The sequence below is a fragment of the Anser anser genome, assembly GCF_964211835.1.
Source record: "Anser anser genome assembly, contig: HAP1_SCAFFOLD_159, whole genome shotgun sequence".
Lineage (NCBI taxonomy): Eukaryota > Metazoa > Chordata > Aves > Anseriformes > Anatidae > Anser > Anser anser.
Genome location: NW_028153762.1, coordinates 187,920 through 206,630, shown reverse-complemented (window position 1 = coordinate 206,630; position 18,711 = coordinate 187,920). Strand labels below are relative to the sequence as shown.

Here is an 18,711-nt window from a genome sequence, read left to right as displayed (position 1 = left end):
TTTTTTTTTTTTTGGTAACTATCTGCTAACACAATTACACTAATTTCAAAAAGGCACTACAAATAAAAAGTGACCCATACAGTGCCTTTATTAAGAGTGCGCTTACATACAGGAAGTTTGCTTCTGTCGGTTTGCACGGTGACATAAAATGCCTTATAAATAGATTATATCAGGTTGAAGAATTAGTTCAGCTAAACTAGTCCAGCCACAGCAACACATTTATGTTGTTTCTGCTTCCAAAGGTTTTTCTTCTGTGGCGTTAACCAGGGTGCTCTATCCCAGCTGTGTAGCGCTGCTGCACTAACTCCAATTACCTCATTAAAACCTCTGTGTTTTCGGTGGTTTGGTTACATGCTACTTTGACCACTTTTTTATATGCTACACAACTGTCAAAGTAGTGACAGTATGGAAGAGACAGATCCCTAGTAAATATATTTTATCAATGATGACTGAGCAGGTTCCTCAGATGTTGGAGATCTTGGTATCCTATAATTCCATAAAGCACCTGTATATAAGCATGTTTACATCAAAACAATATTCTTAACACCACCAAATCCACAAAAATTATCCTGCAGATTAGACTATAAAGGACAAAAAAACAACAAAGCCCAAAACAGTGAACAGCACAACAACAAACACACAATGAACTTAATATCCTCTTTTCTTGAGACTATTCATATTTCAGATGTATTGACACAAGCATAAAGAACCAATTCACAGCCATAAGCATCTGCTTCAAGGCTTTAAAACAAACAGACAAAAAAAAAAGGATGATTTTTTAAATGCAAGAAGAACCTCTTCCCTAACTATTTGCACTATCGCATTTATTGTGACCTAACTTCTCTTTACAGCCTGTCTCAAGATTTCTTAACGAAAAATCATTTTTTCATCCAATTAAAACCCCATAGTAAATTTATGAAATGAATGTAACAAGGCGAGATGCCAAGTGCATTCAATTTTTAACCCTGCTAATTCTTCAATATATCATGGTGGCACAAAGGAAAATACTTTCAAAGGTCAGACTAATGAAGAGTGTCACATCCGGACTTTAAGTATAGATTTCAATCTGTAATTAACAGATAAAAGAAAAAAAAAATACAAAAACAGAAAGAAAGAATACAGTAGTTTGCAGTTGAAAATTTCAAAGATGGGTACAAAAAGCCACCTAGTGCCACACAGTTTTATTTAGCTATTTGTTGAGTGGTTTTTTTTCTTTTTCTGTCAGCCTAGGTTATATTGTGCTCAATCATTCAGATTTTTCTGTATCTACAGGTTCCTGAGATTATAACAGAACATCAATGCTGAAGTCTTATTTAGTTACATTTCAACATGAGCTTCTGTGCACTTTTTAATATTTACTGTGTACTCCATAGTATTACAGGTGATGTCTTCAACACATTACAAATCATTTAATCCAAAATTTTGTAAAACTGTTTTTCTATAGTGCACTTCTATCAATGCACACTTGTGCATTTGATTTAATCAAAGTGCTATTTATAAAGTACCACATACACCAGTTCCAAAAGAGTGCAAAGATATTCTTTAAACGTTACTTACCAAAAAATGTTACTTTTGCCTTCTTCAACTGGCTTCTCTAAAGGTTCCAAAGAGAAAATTCCATTAGGATCATCATTTGCTTCAATAATAACTGTTGCCATTCCAGCCTTAAAGATAACTGTATCTCCTAAAAAAGAGGACAATTATTATTATTAAAATTGGAATCAGAAATGTAGGTAACTCTAAATCCAATTATGTTTTCTACTCACTACAATTGCTTTTATACAAAGAAAAGGACAATTATAAAAGTCAGTGAAAAACAGAATTTGAGGTATTCAGCAGCAGGCAAATCAGAGTAAAAGTATTTAAGTAGTGTACCATCCAGAGAGCAAGACGTAAGATTTTCAGGAAAAATGACATGAACTGAGAAGATGTGATTCTTACTACACAGTATCCTTGCATGTAGTTGTTATGTGAGGTAACATTTTCTGTTTGATCATCTGGACAAGTCAAAAGAATAAGATATTCAGAGGTACAGAATAAAAGAGTAAGGTATTCAGAGAGCCCCGACCTTCTTTAGACCTAGAAGAAAAGTATTGCATTTAAACTAAATACAAGCTATGAGCAATGTCTAAGAGTTTATTCACTCCCATATCAAAGAATATCTAAAAGGAAGAAACATAAGATTCTTATTATGTAGATGGGAAGCTAGCAGGCTTTCAGTGTGCATATTAGTACAGGTAAATATTAAGGGATGTTAATTCTAACTCCATTGCATTGTCCATAGATGAACATAATGTGTCCACACCCACCCCATTTTTTGTCTTCTTTGAAAGTGTCCGACTAAATTTTGTTCCACGTTAAACAATGTGCTTATTCCTCTAACTTCATATACCTCTATTTGTATTTTCTCTCAGGAACAACAGTCCCCAAAAAAATTTCAGAACAGTCAAGGCCACTGTATGTAACCAATCATAGAAAGAAAACCAACTTTTGCTTTCAGGAATATGTATAGAAATATTCTTTATTCTTAGTGATTCTAGAATGGCTGTAAAACTATATGATGCTCATTTTAGAGGAAAAAGGAGGCTATGGATACCCATTCCCCATGTGCTAGGAGAAAAGCCATGATATGTTCCCAATGGGGTAGTATTGGGAGCTACCAGTAGATCCTGAAGAAAGTTATTAAAGTAGAAAGAGACAACAAAAGAGAAAACTTATGAAGGAAGAAGAATGGTTTTGTCTAATCCTTTCCCTAGTCTGATATTTTATAAGAGACCTGGGTACTACAGTGAATACCAGCCGACCTTGGGAAATAGCTTAGCTGCCTTATACTCAAATTACTGCTTTCCCTGTCAACCTCTGGCTGCCTGCTACCAATGTTCAGGGAAGGATTCAACTCAAGATCAATGCTGCCTTGTGAGAAACTCACAGGCCAGCCGCAGGGTGTCCACTGTAGCATGACCTCAATCACTTCAGCCTTATCGACTGCTAAAGACTAAGACCATCAGAGACTGTAATGAGAACTAAGATGCTTAGCGTGCTTACAGATGAAGAAATCTAATTTTAGGTTTCCTAATCTTGAATTGAATACCTGGTAGGTATTTTACTTTGAGAACGTGTCACACAATCTGAAGGTATAGTCTGATGGTTAATTGCCATCATCTTTCTTTGCTTTATTAAATTACAGCCCCTCAGGTTTCAATGGCTGATTCAATACAGCTTTGCTTTGCATTGCAAAGATTTGCAGCAGATTCAGAGCCTGTTATTACCTCTCAACTAGAGAACAGTAAAAAATGAAGGGCAGTAAATTAAAATTTGATAACACAATTGCAAATGACTCTCCCACAACACCATGAGTTTTGTTGGAGCTAGGTGTGGGGAGGGTCTTTATTAAATACTTAGGGCTCTGGAAAAATTATGAATTTCTTATACTTCACTTTTATTTTCTCATGTATATTACATAACAGTGATAATTTATTCTAAAAGATATGTATTTCAAAAACGTGAGGAATGGGCTGAATAATTTTGGTCATTCCTTTTTAAGTGTAAACTTTGAAAAATAAATAAATAAACAAAAATACGTTATTTCTAAGGTAATAAATCCTTTCTTTAGAGGTGGTCCCCTGGGTAAATTGTGACATATATTTTTCTGCAAATTAAGCCTTTTAAAACTATAGTCTCAGAGTGAAAAAAATGTATGCATACTTTTCGCTACTAATAAAATAGAGCAATTACATACCCTTCCTCCAAAATATGGCAGTTCTGTTTGTTTTTACAAAAATCATGTAGTTTTGTAATACACTCTGGAGCATGAAAAAAATAACTAAAAGAATACCTCTTTTCCTAAGACTGTTGGGTACTAAATTTTGTTTTTTTTTTTTTTTGCTTTGTGTTTTTGTATTGAAGTCCATCTAATTTGGAGCATTTATATTTGAAAAGGGACTTTCACTCCAGTTGTTTTTGCAGGCAAAGTATCAACTCTATCATTTGATTTTTGTTTCCAATAAAATAATTAAGGATGAAAATTCAAACACAGTATGCATTTATTGTATAAAAATCTTGAAGCAAACATTATTCGTATAATTCTTGGCATTTAAATATTGCTTTATGATAAGACCAAGATACTAAGAAATTGCCAGCAAAAAAAAAAAAAAAAAAAAGGAAGACTTACCTGTAGAATTGAAAAGGATAATATAAAATGTTTCATCAGTTTCAGGGGTATCATCATCGTTGATATACACAGATAAATTCTGCTCCCTTTCTCCAACATCAAACAAAATGACACTGTTCTTTCCACTGGGAACAAAGTCTCCCTCTTCAGCTGTTGCATCTCCATTAACAGTAATATACTGGACAACAACAGCGACATCAGCAGATCCATTCCTTAGGACTGTAAAGTTTGCAACACTTCCTTCTTGAACACTCACTGTCACAGGTTCTGAAAATACAAAAGCAACAAATCTGTCTGAGTTCAAGCCTGAGTTGCTTGCATTTGCTCTGTTTTCTTAATTCTCTCTAGTAGGATCTTCCTCTTCAATGAAACAATAAGATGTATGTGATAAAGGTAGGAAATAATTCAGGTACGAGAGAATATTTTGTACCTTGCCTCCTAACTGATCTCAACATCAACAAAGAGAAAAATGACACACACAAAAAAATGGGAAGGTTCTGAAGGAAACAAATATAAATTAAATACAAAAAAAAAAAAAGTTTGGGGAGCTTTTCCACTTGCTCTTTTGGGATTACGATTTCGCAATGATCTGGTTTGTGGAAAAAGTCCGTTTTAGGTAGTGTATGTATTCCACATTTATAAACAATAATATCTAACCTGCAAAATAAATGGGATCATCATTCTTTGTTATTTGTAAAATTGCAGTGGTTACATTGCCCAGCCTGGCTCCACCGGTAGCATTGAATAAACTGATGGTGAATACTTCCTCCTCTTCAGGCACCTGAAAGTATTAAGACATTAATTTCTAGCATACAAAACACTGAAGAATTTAAAATGAAAAGTTAGGGGGATTAATAAGCCAGAGATTTCTGAGTGTTGTTTTTATTTGTCAGTCCTTATGTGTCTCAAGAGGGATGATAATTCATACAGTTATACAGAAATTATCATCCATCTACAGTTTTTGTAAGTAAGTCCCTTCCTCTTTATCTTGCACAGATGACCCAAAAGTTACCTTCCAGTTTTATGTTTCTGATACATGTAGTTTTTTTTACAGCTTTATTTATTTATCATTAGGTGTAATCTTTCTTATATTACTTCAAATTTATCAGCATATAGGATTAGGATTGAAATTAGGATTCCAGTTATCAAGATACGAGTTTCAGTCAAACTTTCCTATAACTTTACCACAGTACAATTACTCTCAGCTTCTACCTTTTCTGTTTAGAGGTATGCACAGCTTCTGAAATTTCTCTATGATTTGCAGACATTATCTCAGTTCTACCCAAGTATTTTGATATTTCCTACAAGTTATTAGGCTCTTGAGAAACACACATTCCTTTTTTCTCCTTATACTCTAATGTTTTAGTACTTACTCTTTGTCCCATATTCTCACCCCAAAACACTGTAAAAGTGTTTACCTCATCTGGCAGTGAGTAAATGGTGATATTTTTTGAAAACTCCAGATTATCAAATAAAATAGTCCCTTGCTCTGGATAGACGTCATTGGTACATGCTGGATCAACAACCCAAGACACACTAACATTTCCATAGTTTCCTTGATTTCTTACAACTCTGTAAACAGCTAAAAAACATAAACAGAGTCAGTGTGCATATTCAGAGCAACAGAAATCAAAAAGGAACATCTGAAACATCTGAAACTGAGAAAAAGGAAATACAATAATAACCAATTTCACTTCTTATGAAACCAGTAACATGTTGGAGTGCTACAGAAAAGGACACACAAAGACAGATTACTAAAGCAGTGCAAACTGCTTTAATTTCACATGTTAATTCTTGCCTGTAAAAGTAATTGATAACTGAATAGATCAATTAAAATCACCCATAGGAAGATTTAACTCTATGTTTCTCTTATATAACACCCCATTCTTCATTCTCCACCAACAGAGCTACTACCTCCACGTTGCACTTTGCACATACATCAGTACTCCATCCCTCCTGTCTGGAAAATTCTCTAGCAATCCTTTTTACTCAGTTAATCCCTCTGTTTTTCCACACCCATACTTCTCCACTTCACTCTCCGCTGCTCATCTTGCTTGGCATTGTACCAATCTGTAAAGTCCTGAGTGGAGATTTTAGTAAGAAGTCTCCTAGACTTCTGTTATCCTAGAACAGGGAAAATAAGACTTGCAGAAGCAGACAGCAGATAAAGAAGTAACTCTAATAAAAAGGAATTACCGGTATGGATGACTTCTCCTTTGCTTTCACTTATTGTTACTGTTAGTTCGTAAGGTAGAAACTGAATGATACCATGCGGATCATCATTCTTCAAAATGGTTATATTGACCATTGTGGCATTCCCCAACTTGCCTGGCATTTCACTGTAGCCACTAAGTACCACAGAATATAGCTCATCCAGCTAGAAGAGGGAAACTCAGTCAGAACAAAAATACATATTCAACATCCACATCAAAAACAAAATGGTCTATAGTCCACAGTCCCCCATCAGGCAGAAAGGGATACAAACTTAAAATGAAATCACACACATTCTACATGCAATAAACGTTTGTATAATGCTATCAAATAAAGGAAATTGTTAGAACTTTCTATCTCTAAAAGCATCAGTTTCTCCAAAAGTCTATTATTATTATAAGCAGGGACTTATTTTGTGTACTTAATTTAGAATCGCATAATTTCACAAGTAATGTTTGTAACACACTCTGAAATGTAAATTTTCTTTCCTCCAAGACTTCTTAAGATTCCTGGCTTTGTAACAGGTAAAGCAAAGATTTTTAAACCATGGACAGCATGCTAATTTAGAAAGAATTGATCAACTGGCTTTATTAATCTAATGGGACATGGTACTTTCAAAAAAGTATCAGAGAACATTAGAAAAAAATATTGCATTTATCTATCTAGAAAACAGCATTACTCTACACTGGGGAGAACTCAGTGAAACTGGCTGGTGGTTAGCAGTAAAGAAACACACATGAACTGGTTCTTCACATACAATTCAATTAAACAATGGTGTTCAGTACTACAGAATGTCATGGATGCTAAAACCTTACCTGCGTTCAAAGCGTAACTGCTTCAATTAACAGAAAGAAAATCTGAAGGCACCCAAAGATACCATCCATTACTCCAGACATCCTTGGACTGCCCACCATTGGAGGCTGGGATGGCATTCTGGAGGAAAGTGATTATATATGTCCTGCTCATGTATGTGGCTTTTGGCCACTCTTGGAGATAGAAGAGTATAAAAGGACCTCCTTATTTTTTAGTCCTGACACTACAATTCGTATGTTTTTGCCTGAGCATTTCAGCAGGATGACTTACCTAGTCTAATAATACTGCTGTAAGCAGGGAAATACTTTTATCTCAGCCTGCTGATGAACTAGTAAAAACTGGGAATGGAACTATTAAATAACCCGCTGTTTTAGTGCCTAAGTTTTACTAGATTAACTTATGTTCCTGGCTTCTGTAGTGGAGTTCAGACTTCTTATGTCTCCTTTCTTTGGAGTATGTAGGGAAAAGAAACCTGAATTTCTACAGCAGCCTATGCAATTGAAGTTGGAGTTGCTGTGATCCCCTGATTTCCTCATCATATGGTCCTCCATCCCTCCTTCAATCCATGACTGATGACCACCTGGCCCTACAAAAAGATTATTAACCTTCCTAAAACCTTTATGTTTTGTAAAGCTGGCTTTCTGACATCTTACTCCTAGATCAGCTCATTAGCAGGATCAGACAAACACAACTAACTGCTTATGCAAAATACAGCATAGGAATGTGCATGTAAAGGCAGCAAAAAATGCTGAATCACAGCAGCTAAAATTTATGTTAACATAAATGTGGTAAAATCAAACCCTTGCAAACTTCCTGATGGAATCCAGGATGGCTGATGCACAGGAAAGGGAACAAGCTACAGAAAAGCAGAAAGCAAAGAGAAAAGCAACAGACACATGCCTCAAATTGTGCAGATTTCTGGGATTACAAAACAATAGAGATATCAGAGAAATGAATATTCAGGCAAGACTGACAAGACCTGATTTGTATTGATATAAAGTGCTTTCATATGGTGCTTGACTATCTTATAGGCCTTTCAGTCACTCCTCCTCTATCTATTTCTCACACTTAAGAAAAAGAAAGCCTTCAAATGTTACAGAAAAATTGCTGGTATTTACAGGTGAAACCATCTATATTTTAGTAAGTGACAAACAAATATGTATGTGAATGCAATTTAAAGAGAGAAAAATATTAATTCTTACCTCTGGAATCCCATCCATCCTTGTCAGTAGAGTAATTATGATCTCTCTTTCACCAGGCTTAAACTCCAGAATTCCTGTGCTTCCATAAAACTCATTATTATCTCTTGGTTCTACAGTGTAGCGCAGAAACTGTCTGATGAGGCTTCCTCTAGTGCGAACAATCTGCAGCTCAACAGACTCCCCTTCCTGCAAAAAAATAAAATTAATCTTTTTCTAGCACTCTGTTAGAACTAAGTCGTCTGTAATGTTTAAGTGACGTTACTCGGATAGCTACCTTGATGCTGTAGGGACCTCTGGAAGAGGAAGAAAATTCGAACACTCCTCCAGGATCATCGTTTTCCAAAATTGTAATTTCACAAGTAGTAAACCCGTATTTCAGTATCTGATTTTCCACACTGACCCTGAGAAAGGAAGGTAAGAGGTTTTTTTCAAGTTGCAACTCTGTTTAGCAAATCCATACAGAGGAGATCAGGATATTGACAAATTTTATGAATAAATTATGAAAGCCAACAGTTACCTACAAGGATTAAAACAAGTTAAGAATGATACAACATCAGAATGTTTTATCCATTCGTAAAAAATAAATAAATAAATAAATAAAATAAATAATTGCCTCTGAAGTAACTTTTTGTTTGTTTGTTTCTGATTAGCTTTTTATAGCTAGTAACTCTGTTGTTTGTTTGTCTGTTTTTGATAACACATGCACACAACACACAGGAAAAGAAACAGAATAGTGCCAGGAAAAAAAAAAAAAAAAAGTTAGTTAAATTCAGAACTACTTTGTACTTGGATCAAGGTATAAAGGAAATTCCAAAATCACCTATGCTGAGATTACACTGAAAAGCATAAATTTCCATTATTGCTTTGTTTGTCAAAGTTTACTACTGACATAAAGAGGCAGAAATTTGACCCTCGATACCATGGATTTCATCCTCAGCTCTGTGTTAGCCTGCCTTCTGTAGATGTGGAGACTACCTGTAGGATCCCTGTCTGACTCTACAAAATGTTGGACCTGCTCTCAGTAGCTCAGACTCATTCCCCTTTCTCATTACTCCTTTAAAGCACATGCTGAATGGTGCAAGAATGAAGTACGTTGACCAAATACGCATACTTCAGATTCCTCTCAGTAAAGGATTTCTCTCTCTGGGCTTCTCCTACACCATCTTGATCGTACTCTGTGACAGGAATGGGCAGTATCTGATAACAGTAATGAACCTTGCATATTACTTGCTTGCCTTTCCTCAGAAGCAGTAATTTTCATCATTTTAAATTTCTTATATTAAAAATTCCAGAGAAGCACTATTGCAGGATGCATCAAGAATACACCTTCAGATTGATGGTCTGCATATGATTTATTACATGTAGTTTTAGGTACTTAGATTCCTTTGCATCTTTCACGTTTCCTGTCAGTATTGTATTTTTCAATGAAATCGTGGTCCTGCATACTGTACGTATTTTTGTGCTTTCACTGTGCTACAACCTAGACTTTATCAAACACTATTTCATGAAGAAATGTGATCTATTATATCCAGTTTTTGAAATCAGGCCCAGAACTGTGTCCAGAAGCACGTTTTAAGTAACTGGAACCTACACACACAAAAACAACTTAGCATTGTTGTAGCACAGTCTACAGGACAGGGTACAGGATGCAAAATAGGTAATACCTATTTAATAGAGTAACGTGCTCATGTTTGTTACATGTTTAAAAAAAAAAAAAAGTCGGTAGAAAAAATAACCTGTGTTATATAAATTATATGCATGTTAGTCTAAATCAAGATAACTTTCCTTGTCTTTGACTAGAGAAAATTACTCTGTAACTCTAATCAGTTCAGCCATTTAGTTGGGGCAAACTGTATTTGTAGCAGTTTAAAACAATTAATTCATTATTCCATGAAACACTCAAATATCAAACACTGAGCCATGCATTCATAACTTTCATCATTCACAGATCCTACATAAAGAAATGCCTTCAAGCAAGAACCCCATGCCATCAAACGAAACACCAAAGGGGAAGCATGCGTTGTCTGAAGAGATGCAGAGACGTGATTCTTGGGGGGGAAAGAAATGATAAAGACAGTTTCTGTCCAAACCAACCACTTCTGAAACAAAGCATTGATTCACTGAGGACAGAAAACAGTTCACCGCACTTACCCAAAGAACACGACAAACCTTTCTGTCTCTACCCTGTCAACACAGAGGAAAAAAAAAAAAAAAAAAGAGGATGTAGAAAGTAATGAAAGTGCCACTTACTAAAATTTCAATACTACCCATCTTATAAAAGAACAAAAAACTAACAAAAGGGACAAAAAAAAAAAAAGAAAAAGAAAAAAAAGAAGGCTTTCTTTTTACTTTCCAAAAGTTTATAATGTTCTTTTTATGGGAACCCTGCTTGCTTGGCATTTTCCTGTTGACAAAGGCCAGCAAGTGGGCAGTTCCCACTTAGGAGGAGTGACCCCATGACCAATTCAGCATGTCAAGAGCCACTCAAGGTGTTCCCTACCAAGCCCTCCTCAAAGAGCTTGATTACTGACTGCGTGATCACAACTGCAGCAGCCATCCACGATTATAACCCTTTATTAGGGAAATACATCTACGTGCCTCTGTGATATGGTGTTTCATCAGTCTGACAAAGTAATGATAAAAACAGATAAGCACAGAAAGAGTACTGATGGGTACACAAGGAAAAGTAATTAGGCACAAAATCACAGCAAACCTCATTTACAACAATTTTTTAGTTAATCAGATTACCAAAGTAGTATATATACATGTATAACATAAATACAAATATAAGAAAGAGAAGCAGAAGGAGAAAAAGGGGAAAAAGAGGGGACAAGGAAATAAAGGGACAAAAAAAAGAAAAGAAAAAGGGGAAAGGAAAAGGTATTTGCTAATCAAAAGGTTAAAAAATTAAATCAAGTTTCAACCAAGCATTTATAACAAAACTGCCACATGAAGTCAGTCAAAAGGGCAGCATTATTCTGCAATAGTAATCATGTATTTTGGCTTTCTTAATCAAAAATACATTAAATACAAAAACTGTATCGTCTATCAAAGCACCAAAAACAGATTAAAACAGTGTTTGTAAGGTGATAATTGGGCTCCACTAATCTCAAAAATAATTTAAATTTGGAATTCAATACAGACAAGAGTTCACTCTAAATTCTGAGAAGTAAATACATTCACAGACGTTCTTTCGAATAGGAAGTCTGAATTAATTGAAATTTGTTATTGATATTCACTGAAGCTAGGTATATATTGAGACATTCTCCCTTCCCTCAGAAACATGCAAAAGCATTCAAAAAACAGCAAAATATTAACACAATGAAAAGATCAAGGAGAAGATTCCAGAGTTGGTAATGCTAAAATTTAATTATATCGCTAAGCTGTTAGTAAAATAATTTACAACAGAAAATAAAAATGAATCACTATATCAAGTGAGCTTTTGATATGTATTAAACCTAGACAGCTTTCAGGTCAGGAAGCAACCAGTAAAATTCAGTCCATCAACTGGTAAAAAAGAACATTGTTCAGGTGGTTTCTCCATACAAACCCCATCTTGAACACCTGGATCCTTTTATTTATTTACTTATTTGTTTGTTTGTTTGTTTATTTATTTATTATCTGGTCATTTTTTTTCTCTGGCTGATATCATGAGTGGTCAGACCGCTATCACTGCCCTGGCACAGTAATGTTAGTTACTTCTCCAAAAAGTCATAAAACATCCTATGCAGAAACTTAATAGAAGCAGCTAGGTTTAGGTTTCCAGCTCCAAGATGCTGTTAAGCAAACAATGAATGAACGAAGCTGTGGCTGCCCCATCCCTGGAGGTATTCAAGACCAGGTTGGATGAGGCTGTGGCCAACCTGATCTAGTAGGTGCCATCCCTGCCCATGGCAGAGGGGTTGGAAGTGGATGATCTTTAAGGTCCCTTCCAACCTGAGCCATTCTGTGATTCGAAGAATGGTGCACTCAGTAGTATTCTTTATATCTATACTCTAAGGCATATACATGTAACTTTTCATAACATAGAATGCATATCCCTAACAAGAAATTTTTAGAAAATAGTATTGAAAAAAAAAAGAAGAATTAAGAGAACAAAGATAAATTAGGAAAGTACATTTTAAATTTAAATCCAAAATGTTTGTTGTAAAGTATTCTCACAGGTTTACTTTTTTCTAGGAATAATAAAAAAAAAAAAAATCCCAATTCTATTGTTTTGAACAATTACATTGTAATGCAATTATCATACTCACATCCTGCAAACTTTTATCCTTTTAATCCAAATGCTTGCTTTTCGGTTCAGTGTACTCTTCATGTGCTAAACCTAAGTCCATACAGGGCTAAACCAGGCAAGGTGAAGCGTTCAGCAAATAGCTGCATAATACTTCCAGCAGCCAGCTCAGATCGACCCGGAGGAGCTACGGGGCTGGACACAGGGTCCGTGCCACCAGAGAGCTGCCAGGACACCAGCCCCATCCCCTGCCACGTGCACTTCCAACCTCGAAGAACAGAGGGGCGTTCATATACCACCCTTACACCACGGAGGAGATGCTCCCAGACTGCCTGACACTACACGGGTCCAGTTCAGTCCCGTTTCACTCCTCGTGGTATGTGAAACCAGCTCTTTAGGTGTTCCTCTGACAGCAGTATGGAAACAGGACAAAGAGGGCTATTCAGAAGCAGCAATAAAAGTTAAAACAGCTGCTTTGACATGGTGGCTTAACCGTGGCCAGCAGCTCCTCCAGCTAGTGAAAAGAACTCTTGACCAGGAATAAGGTGATACCAATCACTGGGAAAGCCACTTCCCTGTTTTTATCCTCAGCTTATTTTTTCCTGTAAAATGGCTATGTATGGACATGAAGTTTCATATCGTCACAGACAGTAAACCCTGGCAATGCTTATGATGCTGCCAAAAGAAATACAACCTCAAAGTGTGTAAAGCATTTCTTATACAACAAGACTAATGTGAAATGACTGATCATTAGGGAAATTCTTTCAGTAAAAAAAATCATAATTATTATGTAGCAAGAACTACAGATGAATTAGGACAACTGACAGGAGCTTCAAAATGTTTCTTACACTTTTTTAAACATGCAGTACAAGAAAATAGGAGAAATTAGAGTTTTGACTAAGTTTAAGGTACCATGAGAATTTCAATGTTAAGAACTAACTAGAACCACAAAATAATTAAATAAATAAATGAAAAATAGCTTTGAAGTTAATAACTTTTGACAAAATCTGGAATTTCTGCAGAACCTGAGTGTTCTGAAAGACACATGAGAAACTTAATTTCCACTGTGAATCTACATGGCTGTCATTATTAAACCACACTTCTCTAAAAGACTTTCTTTTCTATCAGGGTATCTCAAAAAGGGGGAAGTGAAATTGCTTGTGGAACATTACTCAATTTGCTTGCATTCAGTGTTCACCCCCTCTTCAATTTTTTCAGGATTATCTACTGATTTAATTAGAGGCAGGCTCTAGCTCTAAAGAACTGCATTAAAGTAGGATTTGCCACATTAGACTTTCCATAGTGCCTCTCATCAGAGGAAACACCTTCTCTCCAGGTTTAATCCATCATTTATTTGATTTTTGAGGCTATTTTAATTTTTCTGAGTCATAGCAGGAGAGATATGTTGTTATTTTGAGAAGTAATGAAAACAAGCAGTAGGTGTCCAGCGCACTCATTTCAACATTCTACTATTTTCAAATGACTTTTTCCCCGTTAAAACGCAGTCTGATCAAACCCTTGAGGCATCCCTGGAGGTTTTCAAGGCCAGGTTGGACTAGGCTGTGGGCCGACCTGATCTAATGGGTGGCATCCCTGCCCATGGCACTGGGGTTGGAAACTGATGATCTTTAAGGTCCCTTCCAACCCAAGCTATTCTGTGATTCTATGAAAATTTACATAAGTAAGATAGATATGGTTTTGAAACAGACACTAACCAAAGGGAATTACCAAGTAAGGAGAAAATCCTAGCTCCATTAAGCAGTATGGCAGTGAGTAACCCACAACACATAAACCCTTAAGCCCTGTCCATCAACACTACACAGTGATTTAAATGGCCCTCCTATGCTTTTCTAACTTTTTGACATGTAGCAACCTCTAAAACCCAAAAATGTTTAAAAACTGCCAGATATTTCACAGTGAAATAGTCAAGTCTGTATTTTACATTTGTAATTTTCAAAAAATTACTTCATAACTCATAGGTCTAATCATTTTCCACATAAACTGATGACAGAATGTCAGCCTATGGAAATCTGTATCCCATCACAGAAATCACTAGAACAATAAAAATCTTCAAATAACGTTGCTTCAGTTTATTATATATAGTAAATGAGATTTATGTCGTAACATATGCATATGGATCTGTTCTGGCATCCTAACTTCCATGAGTTAAGACTCAAAAAATGCTGGAGCATAAGGACTGCCTAAACAGTTGTCTGTTTGTTGATTATCACTTCCACAAAATAAAAGTGATTTATCCCCAGATCCCAAAGTCTCCAAGTTCTCAGTCTCACCACCACTCACTCATGAGCACAAACACAGGCCACGTCCCCAGCCCACATACCCTGCAGGTTCTGGCCCTCTGGTTGTGCCAGGTGCCAAACTGATAGCTGTCTGCACCTTAACTGGGGGGCTGATAACTGCCAGTGAGAGATTACGTTGTGTAGAAGGAAAAAACAGCAATCAGATTTAAAAAAAACTGATTTCTGTTTGTGCTTACCAGGTAAAATGAACAGCCCTAGTATGCATATATGCTCTCACAAAGCACACACACAATTTCCATGGCCTGTTCCACCTACATTCATCAAGAAGACCAAGGTCTTTCCTTTCTCACATAGATTTCACTACAGACATCTGGTTTTATTTATGCTTGGTCTCAATTCAGGCCTATTCAGATAGGGCAGGCATTCAACCTGAATCTGCTCCTAAAAAAAGAAAATATAAAGAAGCTTCAGCAGATACAAGACTCTCTTGCTCCTTCATTACTCATCATTACTCATCTGTGTTCTTTGGAATCATATTTTTCATGTTATACATTTTCCTCCAGTTTGTGGACAAAATTCAGAGCTAGTTTTAATATCTGTGGTCTAAGTATAGAGAGCATAAAGCAAGAAAGGATAACATTGTTTTTAATGGCTTGGAAAAAATATAGTTATGGATGCACTTAAAGCTTATTTAAAATTGAACTGCCTTGACAATACCACTAAGCCGTAAATAATACATCCTTGTTAGAACTAATTATTTTGATTATTTTACCCGTGCTATTAATAATTGCAATACATTGAATGCTTATGAACATATGTCTATGTCTGTAGTTTCATTAAAGTTCTTACATGCTTTCTTTTCTCGCTGACTTATGCTACAATTTACGGAACAGTACAAGCACATCTACAGCACAGTGCATCTTTGTTTTCATGCTCATTCACTACTGCTGTGAGGTGCTGGCTGCCAGCCTCGGAAACTGAAATCTTCTATTTGTCCACAAAATACCAACCAGGCTGAAAGCAATAGCACGGGCGTACACGTAACCCTGCCAGTATCCTTCAACCCTAATTTGAAGAGTCATGTCTAGTACTGAAAGGATGATCTCTGCAGTCATTTCATTCTTGGCTTCTGCTAATTAGTTGAAGTGAGGGATGCTACCAAGGTCTAGAGAAAAGTTCAGATTCTATCTCCTCCTTGCTTACTTCTTTTTCCAGGACAGACCACCTGTTCCTCGGTTCACTCTCTGACCCTGCCAAGTGTGGGAAAGCTGCTTACTGTTGGCACACTTTTCACCATCCACTTCATGATCAACAGAGCCTACGGCTTGCACCATACACAGCAAAAGCAGAACACTGGTTGTATTTGTTCAGCTGCCAGTTCAATCCCTGTTGCAGCCACCATTTTCAAGGTATAGCCTACAGTTGTAACTCAGGATAAATGGCAGAAAACTGTACTTTCACACACGTGAATCAAAAAAGTTACCCTTTCATGCTGCTTACTTCTATCTACTTACTTGTTTACCTCAATACCACTCTGCATTCTTGGCCACCTTACACTCAAAACTTGAACCATCATTTCTAATCCTAGTTTCCCCCTTTGTGCCAGAGACTCTAAAAAAATTCCTTGAGACAAACCAGTTTCTCCCACAGAAAGAAAGCGGAGAACTGCTTGCAATAGTCTCTGTTTTTATTCTGAAAAGGATTGCCTTTTTAATGTAATGAGTAGCCAAGGTAGAATAAAATAACTAGTTCTGAACTACATGCATTAACCAGCCACCTTTTAATCAAGCAAGCCAATCCCGCAAAGGAATAACATCTTCCCTGTGTGCCATAAAGATGTTCGAAAACCATGTTTTCTGAAATGGGATCTTCTAGTGATCAACAACAGCGTGAGGAGCTTCTTGCCTATTGTTTGCTAATGTGGAATCACTGTGGATATCTGTTGTGGATATCTAAGAGCTAGCCTACGCTTCCTGTACAGAATAAAAATACTTCTTCTGCATAAGGTAAGGACTATGTAAGTAGTAGATGTTCAGTGTGGAAGCTGGTGCTGGCAGACCACTGTAGTATGTTTTCAGTAAAAGTGGAAAAATGTACCTTAGACAAATAGGAGGTAATACAAGAGCACGTGTGGTGGTATTTCTGTATTTACTTATGTAACTGAGCTGTGGGAAGCAGGACAGACGATATAGCCAAGACACTCTTGTTAGTAACTCAAAGAGGGAAAAGACTCCTGATTATAAACTAATTTAAGTTTTCTGAACAGTGTTCACATGCAGATAATAGTATCACCTGAGGGCCCTTACAGCCTGTTATCCTAAAATCCTCCACTAGATGAGAAGGGAGACCAGAACACTGTGCTTCAGAAACCCCACTGCATTCTCATTAGCAGAAGACTGCAATAATAGTCACACTGGGATATTCTGGGGGCTATGAGCTGACAGAAGTATCTAATTATCAAGGAATATTGAACATGCAGATCAAACAAATAAACTGCAAGTCTAATTCTACAGTGACACCCAAGTTATAAATGTTTTTTCTGACAGAAAAAGTTCTGCATTGCTTTTTAGTTCTCACTTTAGTTTTTCCCATTATCTTACTAAATATTATTTTTCCGAAAAAAAAAAAGTGTTAAAACCAAGAGCTATAAAAAAGATCAAAACTGAAAGAACTTTCTAAATAGCATACAGAATTTTCATGAAAATATAAACAGTTAAGTCATTAGATAATAAATGCAAAATGGTTTCTTACATTGATCTCCAGTCAAAGAACCCATACACAGTCTGAAACAAGGGCCCACTATTTCTTCAGACACATATCAACACAATGCAAGCAATACCATGTAATTAACACTGTGCTAATCTGTTATGCATAAATCGAGTACTGCAGCTGATACATATGAATAGAGAATAGGGTACAATACCTGTCCAAAGTTAATAACACAGTTTCGTTCATTTCAGGTACATCATCAGCTTTAATGGTGATGTTAATTGTGGTATCACTTTGTCCAGATAAGAAAACCACGGAGCCGTTAAAAGGACTTATATCATCCTGTGTTACCGCCTTTTGATTGGGACCAGAGGGTTTCAAACTCCAGAACACAGTTGCTTGACCATCAGTCCCATCTCGATGCAATGCAATGGAAACCTGTGAAACACATTAATTTGTTGTGACTTGCAAAAGTAGATGCAAAACCGATTACTCCCTTGCAAATTACTATTTGAATAAATAATAATAAAAACAAAAGTTTGGCCAGTTCTAATTTGAGAATGGGAAATGATCTATCTTATTCAGGATTTGTCTCAGTCCTACTTTACATGACTATGCTCGCAATTGGTGAGAGAGACTAACTGCAGTATCTTTTGCTCTGTGTGAGCATCAAGGGCTAACTGGTTTTAGATACTTACACAGAAAGCAAAGACCAATCTCAGTTCTCTGGAAATCAGTAACAGATTATTTCAGAGCATTTTTTTTTTTTTTAAAGAAGAGAATATTTAGGATAAGACAGAACTTACAGGAAGGCTTTTCCTCACATTAATTGTCAAATGCTACACTGAATACAGCAAACTCCACCTTCTCCAAATAAGTTTTCCATAGCAAAAGACAATATAAAAAGGCTTACTTACCAGCGTAGCAGGGGAATCTTCTGGTTCAGAAAGAATAATCGGTAGATTGCTAATAAAGCCTATTTCTCCATTTGCAATATCTGGAGTAATCCTCAAAGAAATATTTCGAATTTCGCCTAATCTAGGACTCACAGATGGGACTAGAGGAATTCTATTCACCAGTTCAACTCCTTCCAGCTGTAGGAAAAAGTAAAAG

The 18,711-nt window shown here is 36.3% G+C and overlaps 1 protein-coding gene across 1 annotated transcript; it reads right to left on the bottom strand.

Moving 5' to 3' along the window:
• On the bottom strand, positions 1-10,727 carry LOC310891529 (adhesion G-protein coupled receptor V1-like). The gene is made up of 8 exons (XM_083853798.1): positions 10,549-10,727; positions 8,672-8,798; positions 8,398-8,583; positions 6,368-6,548; positions 5,590-5,753; positions 4,829-4,952; positions 4,172-4,438; positions 1-1,684 (listed from the first exon to the last, which is right to left on the bottom strand). Exons 3-8 carry the CDS (start codon positions 8,413-8,415, stop codon positions 1,554-1,556), a joined length of 885 nt encoding a protein of 294 aa, XP_083709924.1. The 5' UTR covers positions 8,416-8,583; positions 8,672-8,798; positions 10,549-10,727; the 3' UTR covers positions 1-1,553.
• Positions 10,728-18,711: the final 7,984 nt, after the last annotated feature.